The sequence below is a fragment of the Rissa tridactyla genome, chromosome 1, assembly GCF_028500815.1.
Source record: "Rissa tridactyla isolate bRisTri1 chromosome 1, bRisTri1.patW.cur.20221130, whole genome shotgun sequence".
NCBI lineage: Eukaryota > Metazoa > Chordata > Aves > Charadriiformes > Laridae > Rissa > Rissa tridactyla.
The window spans coordinates 62,762,781-62,771,062 of record NC_071466.1 but is presented as its reverse complement, the minus strand read 5'-3'; the positions used below and the strand labels follow the sequence as shown (position 1 = coordinate 62,771,062).

The 8,282-nt window shown below is 51.2% G+C and overlaps 1 protein-coding gene across 2 annotated transcripts in view; it reads left to right on the top strand.

Annotated features, from left to right (window-relative positions):
- Window positions 1–331: 331 nt before the first annotated feature.
- FGF14 (fibroblast growth factor 14) overlaps window positions 332–8,282 on the top strand; it is a 424,635-nt gene continuing 416,684 nt past the window's right edge. For both annotated transcript variants that reach the window (XM_054215511.1, XM_054215493.1), the window contains exon 1: window positions 332–539. In XM_054215511.1, the coding sequence (XP_054071486.1) occupies window positions 332–539 (208 nt within the window). The remainder of the gene's footprint in view (window positions 540–8,282) is intronic.

Genomic DNA, 8,282 nt, shown 5'->3' with positions numbered 1-8,282 from the left:
AGATCCACCCATCCTCCTAGAGCAGTCAAGTGCCAGGCTATGGTGTTCTCTCGGGGGATCTTTCTTCCGCGTTCTGCCGGTGTCTCTGATGAGGTTTTGGCCTCGGCTGGGATTTCGCTACCTTACTTTTCGTTTGGCTTCGTGCTGAAACCAAAAAAAAAAGGGATTTCTTTTCTTTCCTCTCCACGCTTTTGGTTATAATCCAGTGTTGATCTAGGGGGAATAACCGTTCAGCCTGGCTGAAAAAAAAGCATCCGTTGAAAAGTCTCAAAGAAATACACCACGTGAGGAAAAAAAACTGGGAGAAGATCGGAATATAATCATTTTTTCTATGATAAAACTGGTGCCCCTCTTCAGGAGAACTGGTTTCAATTTATTATTATGCAACAACAAGGATCTCTTCTTTCTCAGGGTGTATAAGCTGCTGGATTGCTTTTCGCCCAAATCAATGTGGTTTCTTTGGAACATTTTCAGCAAAGGATCGCATATGCTGCAGTGTCTTTGTGGCAAGAGTCTTAAGAAAAACAAGAACCAAACTGGTAAGCAATCCATTGCACTGCGTTGTTTTTCTTTTATGCTATCCTGTCTGTTGCTCGCCGAGGTAGATCTGCAATCCTGCTGAGGGGAGAAGGGGGAAATATAAGGAGGCCAGCACGGACATGCATGTGCATACGTGTATGAATAAGCAAGGAGCGGTTTGGATTAGCTTCAGCCACTGTCACGACGGAAAAGAAAAAAAAAAAATGTCCAAGGCGACCCTAGCCCAGCCTGTATCTCCTAGTTTCTATGTGCTATTTCCAAGGAGGAAACTTTTATATCGCTACCCTTTTTGAGGGGGAAGCCGGTAGAGCCCCCCCTCCCCCCCCGCCTCCCCTCCCGTCCCCTATGCGAACCCCCCCCGTGCACACCCCCCGTCAATTTTGGGAAGAGGAGCCCGGGTCTCCCGGGCTGGCGTGAGCCGGCCCTGCCTGCGGTGGGCGAGTGTGCCAGGGCTCAGGTCCTGCACAGCACTTTCTGATTAGCTTGCAATATGTCACCCCCCCCCCCACACACACACACACCCATCCGCCTCGCTCGGCTTTCTGAAGTGAACCCCGACAACACCCCGCCGCCGGCCTGGGGGCTCCCCCTTATCACTCACCCCCCGCGACTCTAGGCCGGGAAGGTGGAGGTGGTGGTTGTGGTTGGGGGGGTGTTGAGGAAAGGAGGTGGACACTTTTTCGGGGCTTGTGCCCAGACGGCAACTCAGCCGGCAATGCCGAGCGGCAGCGGCAGCACCACCGCCGGGGTGGCTGCGTCCCCTCCGCCGCTCTCCCCGCCGGGATGACCCCTCTGTGTGCACACGCCGGTGTCTCTGCCTGCGTCTCCATGTCTGCCTGGCAGCCGGCATCATGCGCTTCGGTTCAGCCGGGCTCCGAGGGGGAAACTTGCAGTACATTACATAAGGAATGCAAATGCAGGTGCTCTGGGCCGCCCGGTCCCGGGGGGGTCACGCTGCTGCTGTTGCATCCCTCTTGCTCGGGGCGGCCGTGCGGCCAAACCGGCGGCTTGGGCGAGCAAGGTGGGCGAGGAGGGATGCTCGGCGGGCGGGGGAGCCGGCAGCTTTTCAGGGGAAATACCGGCCCTCCCCGCCCCCTTCACACCGGGCTCTGGTCGTCCCCCCCGTCCCCCGGCGCCGTGCTCGTTCCCCCCGGCCGGCAGGTTGTCTGCAAGCACTGGGGAGGCGAGAGCGGCTGGAGCCCGGGCTGTGCGGGGAGGGATGAGGGATGCCGCGTGTGTGTGTGTGTGTGTGTGTGTGTGTGCCGGCTGCCCTGCAGTGGCAGCTCCCGAGCAGGAGGCTCCTGACGCTGGCACTGCAGTGTAGTAGATCATAGGCTCTCCTTGCCTCTCTGACACCCCAACATCAACAAGCAGCAGCCCCGGCAGCCCGCACCCCTCTCCGCCCCGGCACAGCCGGGGTGCCGCCTCCTGCCCGGTGCAGAGAGTTGAGGTGGGCACCACGGCAGAATTGTTCTTCCCCCCCTTCCCCCCCGCCCCTCGCTCCCCTTTGCCGGCTCGTCTCGCCCCTTTCCTCCCCGCCGCTGCCGCTGCAGCAAACAGCAGCCACTTCTCAGCATACCAAAGAGGCCGAAATGCCCCGCCGGAGGCTGCGCTCAGCCTCCCGCAGAATGCCCTTTGCTTCACTCGCCCCTTGGCGCAGCAGCGAGCCGCTTCCCCCGGCCGGGGGCAACTTCTAAACCGGGGGGGCGGGATGGGGCGGGCAGGGGCAGGGCAGCCTGCCGCCTTCCCGCAGCCCCTGGGGACGCCCCCTCTCCCCCTGCCCGGGCCGCGCAGGCGGGGGCCGTGGCCGCAGGGAGAGAGCGGAGCCGCGGCGAGGCTCAGCCTGCCCTGCCCGCTGCCCTGCCCGCTGCCCTGCCCGCTGCCGCCGCCGGCCGCCCCCCGGGGAGGTGGGGGGAACACCGGCTCCAGCGCCGTGGTGCTCTGGCCGAGCGGCGATGCTCCGCAGGAAAGGCTTGGGGATGGTGGGGGTGGTTTCTAGACCTTTCAGTTCGGGCCGGGGGGGATATAATAACACACCCCAGCCCCCTCCACCAAAGGCCAGTGTCCTTCCCTTGTGGGGGGGAGGCTGGTAAGGAGATGGCCCCTGAAGCCCAGACATGTCCCTCGGGGTGCCAGGGGACGGCAGCGCACCTGTCCCCCTCCTCAGGGACTTTGCCGCACTTACCCCCTCTTCATGGGGCAAGTGGGGTTTGGCGGCAGGAGTGGCACTGCCCCCCGCCGCCACTGCCGCCCTGCCTGGGGGAGGCCTGAACCGACCCAGGGGGTGCCTGGGGGGGAGAGCGGGGGGGCCGGTCTGAGCAAGCGGGGAGAACTGGGGGGACGGAAACCCGGGGGGGGGGTGTCTCTGCCCCCAGCTGCCACGGGTGGCAGAACTGAAGAGGGAGGTGGGGGCCTTGCTGTTGCCTCCCCGCCGGCCGGGTCGGTGGTCTCTCTCCCCGCCCCGCGCAGTTTGCGCCGCTCTGCTCCGGTCCGACGTGATCCCCGGCGGAGGAGCCGGGACGCCGAGCCCAGCCGAGCCGCACCCCCCGTCCTGACATCCCGTTCCCGCTAAACTGCGGGATAACTGCCTGGTGAGGAGCTAACCATCTGCTTGGCAGGATTAGCTGGTAGCTCGGTCACAGGCGCTGCTGCTCCGGGGACAGATCAAATCCATCCTGACTGGCGTCTCCCGCGGGGGAGCAAGGACCCGGTGCCGTGATGCCCTGTCTCACCCGGCGCCCCGGGCCGTGGGGTTCCCCCTCTGCGGGCAGGTCCCCCCGCGGGAGCCGAGGAACCCGAGCTCCGCTGCGCAGGGGGCTCCACTTCCCCCCCCGCCCCCCGCCTCCGGCCCTTCCCCGGTCCCCTTTGCCCGCCAAACTTTTCAGGAGCGACTGGGCTTTTTGGTCTCAAAAGGCACGACACGAGCGAGCAGCTGCTGCTGACCCAGCCGTGCGGAAAATGAAGCAGGTTAGGCAGCTAACGCGGGCTGGAATTTCATTTTATTCAGCTATTTTCGGCCTGGTGCACTTTTTTTTTTGTTTATTTTTTTTGGTCCCTTTCAACAGCTGGTCCTTTTCCAGAAACGGGACTGGGTGGCTCATTTCCAGATGTTCTCTGCTTTGCGTTTCCTCTGCAGCCCTCCCGTCTGTGCGATGTCCTCCTCCCGTGGCTCCCCTGCCTTCCCCGGGGTCCCTGCCGGGTTTACCGGCACCAAACAGAGCTCTTGGAGCGAGGGGCGAGCGGGGCAGGGAGGGATGGGGTGTCCGGTGGGGTGTGTGCAAGTCTCTAGCAGGGTCGTTGCATCAGGAGGCTTTGGTTTTCACTTGGTCATAGTTTTGTTATGACCAAATTTGAGATCCTGGAAAGAGTAGCTGCCTTTAATTGCTACAATTGTTTACATCTTTACATGTCTTCATAAACAGAACAACTTTGAGAATCAATAGACATGGCTTTGCTTGCACTGACTGATTTATGTTTTTTAACTTTTTCTGAGTACAACAGTACAGAAAGTAATGAAGCCCCACATATCTGCAGCGTCCTGTCCAGCAAGAAAATATTTGCAATGTGTTTAGGCTCCCTTGGCCTCACTTGCTGTTGTAATTATTCCCATCTAAATCTGCCCATCCAGCTTGTCATACACATGGAGAGGACTTTGCAAAGTGTGAGACAAAAGAGACTTTTTTCTCACAAAGAATTAAAAATTGCTTGAGACCATAAGGACTGAGCCAGGGCTTGTAATGATAAGATGCCGGTGGCTTCGCCTTCCTACGTTCAGTTAGGGCACGGCCAAGTCATGGGGAGGATTTGGGGCTTGAGGGGAAATGGGGAAGGAGAGTATCTCTGGGTGTTTTTTGAAGCAAATGCAACAAGTGAAGAGATGACAGCTGTTAGGGTGCCCGTGGGAGCTGAGTTAGTTGGCTGGAGTACTAGATGCCCCCCGTATCACGTTTCACTCCTGGTGGCAGCCCAGCAGGCAGAGGATGGATCAGGTTTCCTCTCCATTTACCTCCAAGGAGAGGCATCTCTCCAACTGAGTCAGGGGTGTTGACAGGAGAGTAGATGGAAATTGGCATTACTATGAATATGCTGCTGATAGAGGAATTTGGGTTTTGTTAGTATCAACCCCATATCAATCTCAAACACAAAACTTACTTAAAAAGAAGAACGGCTGTGGCTGACCTGGGATCTCTGAGGAGTCCCTTGTTAAACTCCTTCTCTGTAAAACAGGCAAGACTGTTCCTTCGTGGTTGCTTATCATTTTGAAAAAGTTTCTATGTGAGGATGTGTTCGAAGCGGAAGCTTGGTTCCTGCTCATAAAATATAGAGTGTGTGTCTGTATTTGAATTTTTAAGTAGATTGCCCCCCCCCGCTGCCTTCCTTACTCATAGAAAACAAACCTCCCACCAAAAGACAAAGGGTATTTTGCCTCAGTAAGAGCTGCGGGATCAGGTCCTTGAAGTTTCTTTCATGTAGGTCTGAAAAGCAGCTCTGACTGCCTGAATACCCTAATTCCTACACTGCTAATAAAGGCGTGGTGTGTTTCTCTCGCTCAGATGTAAAATTGCCCATTTACATGTATCTCACCTACTGAAGTTTTGTCCTCTGTGGAATGCATTTTCTGAATTTGTACAAATTTAATTATTCTTGATCCAATTAAATTGCATATTCTACTTGTTAAGGGGTGAAATTTATGCCTGCTCATGCATCTCTCTACTGTGATAAAATGCTTGCACCTAGTTCAACGTCTGCTAATGATAGGCCATTTATAAATTAATTCAAATATACAAAGGATGACTTAGGCTGAGGGAAAATATGAAAAATGTATTTACAGATGTCATTGGTTTAAATATTTATGTGTATGCAGTTTTTGTTTGAGTTTGGTGTTTACTTACCTGCTTCGATTATGTTAAGTATATTAATTTTGAGCTATAATTCCAATTGACTTCAAATTTAGATAAGGAGTGATTTATACATTCAGAATTTGTCCCCTTGCAAAGATTTTCTGTCCAGGAGATGCCTGTAAAAATACAGCCTGGAGAGGAGGGAGTTGTTTGAAACTGGAAACCAGTTTTTCAAGACGACTTTGTAAAACTAAAGAGATAGGAAGGGGGGCATTAGACGGACTCTGGGATGGTATTTCATAGTTGGTGGGGTCACTACTGAGGTTTCTGTGTAGTCACTCAACATGTAGGATGAAACGGTGTGAGTCTAGAACGTGGTTGGACAAATGAAGCGGTTGTGTGCACATTAAACTCTGCTGAATATTTACAGACATTTGCCAAAAGTGCCTGCGAGCCCTGAGTCCTACCGGAGCAGGTTTCATTCAGTCGAGGATGATCTTGTTATTTTGGGAGCAGTGATTTTTTTTGATACCTAATTCTGTTTCAGATGGCTTTTGTGATTTTGGACACGCTGTCACTTCCCTATGCCTTGCTTTTCTGCTTGTTAAAAATTGCAGACAATGTCTGAACATTGCACAAGTGTGCTGTTGGTCCTTTGGTTTGCTTTCCGCGTTTCAGCGAATGATAGCTTTTCAAAGACATTACTAGTTTACCGAACAACTTACCGAGTAGCAAAATGATCATAAAATTTTGCAATCTTGGTTGTGAAAAACAAAATTGCTGTGGTGTAGCACAAGGCTTGATGTACAATTAACGTACCTGAGAGCTTCTTGCCACTGTACAAAAACAGTGTATGCGGTGGAAAAACTGTGTACCTAGAAATAAACTGGGGCCATGTTTAGTTTAAAAAGAGCCTGCTTCTTGCACAGAGTGTGTTTCTACTGTCAGAACAAGCAAAGCAACTGGGAAGAAAATATTTTTATTGGATACCACGTGATAAGGTGCTCAAAGGAGTATATTCGTCTTCAGATTGGCTATTAAAAAGTTACTTACCGGGTTCTCGAGGTGAATCCTTAGAGGTTCTGAGCCACTCAAAAGTACTGAAAATTATAATTGCAAAGGGCACTGATGGTTGGCACCACGATGGACCGAACTCACAGCGAGCAAAATGTAAGTGACGTATTCTTTTTGCTATGACCTGCAGCAAAGGTAAATAGCATGTGAAAAACTAACCAAGCTGTTGTTCAAACCAGGAGCATGCTGACTTTGAAGAGGATCTTTTTGAGGGCAAAACCTCAAAAATCATTACGTGAAAGGCTTTTAGCGGATAAATGGAACGCTACGTTTGTCTGTCTGTAGCGTACTCTGTTAGAAGCACTCACATTACATAGCAGCAAGGAAAGTAAATAGTTGCTGATGAGACAGCATTGAGAAGTCAGAATAATAATATCAGCAGTAAAATTCAATGCACAAGTCAGAATAATAGCACCTTCTGCAGTAAAATTCAATGCAGTAGTCTAGGTAATATACTGTGTTGAACTTAAGCAACACTTTAATAATTTGAGAGTTAATATTGGATGGTTGTGTGGGTCAAATGGCAATAAATGACGCTCAGTTGCTGGCAGAAATTGGTGGTGTAATTTTAACATCTGTATTTTGTGTTTTCACTCTGACACCTGCTTATCTTACTTCTAACTGGAAACAGGATGAGGAATGGCACTGAACAAGTTTAACGTTTGCACACTGAAGGCAGTCTCTTGAAAAATACTTGGCTTAATAATTTTGCGCCCCTAAAATTAACCTGGTCCCATCAGACAGTAGAATCGAACCCAGGTAAATTAAACATTTTAATTCCATTGAAATTGTTTTGGCTTTTGCTCTCAGGCAGTGATACAAACAAGCTGTAATCCTCTATGAAAAATTTGTTTTAAGGAGATTCCAGAAAGGTCTGTATTTCACTGAGCTGATAGGGGAATAGACTTTGCTGTTCTCTGTAAATTCATCATGTCATCCATGCTTTTTTTTGTGCCACTTTGTCATTTGGAAAAATAAGAACATAGTGAGGATACAGAATATGTGGGACTCACACCTTAGCTCTTGAACTTGTCCTGTGTCCAGCTCTGGGCATTAGGTGGTGTAAGAAAAATGTAAGACATGGGGAAAATCTAGGTTTGATTCTTCCCCTAATCGATCCTCTCACTTTTCATCTGTCACTAGACTGTCTTAAATCAGAGCTTTTAAGCAGGCCACTGCATGTAGTACCTTCTGAGGGAGCTATACACGTTAACTTGTCAAACAGCATTTCTATTTTGGGCATCAAAAACTGCGTGGCAGCGAGCTCCACGTAACCAGGAACTGTGTGGAAAGGGTGTGGAGAGGGTTGTGTTGTCAGTGGGTGCCCCTTGGTTCTTCTCCCATTGAAAAACAGAGGCTAACGCTGCTATTATTGCTCCGCGTTTGTGATTACCAATTACGGGGAGCTTTTCAGGGGTGAGTATCCCATCTATAAGGTGAAGAGCGCTTCCTTCACGGTGCCTTCTCTTTCCTTGAACTGTCAGAAAATCCTGGGCATTTCTATCATCTCAGTTCCAGTGCGGTATAACTTGCCTTTGCTGAGGATATAGGATGGCTCTGGCTTTGGAGGACAAAGGCGAGGCAGCAGCTGACACATCCCTTTGCATGCTCTGCTTTCGTCCAGGTAAAAGGAGTTCATTCCTGCAGATTTTCTAGGCCTATGGGATAAGGAAGTATCTTCTGCAAAGGGCATGTTTTCACAAAGTCCTTTCTCTTGAGGGAAGAAGCGGGATATCGTTCCCTTGAACAAGGTTTTAAAGAATTAAACTCTAGTGTACCAAAAACTATAATTTTATACCAGCGTTGAATGGTTTGAATAAGAGAGAG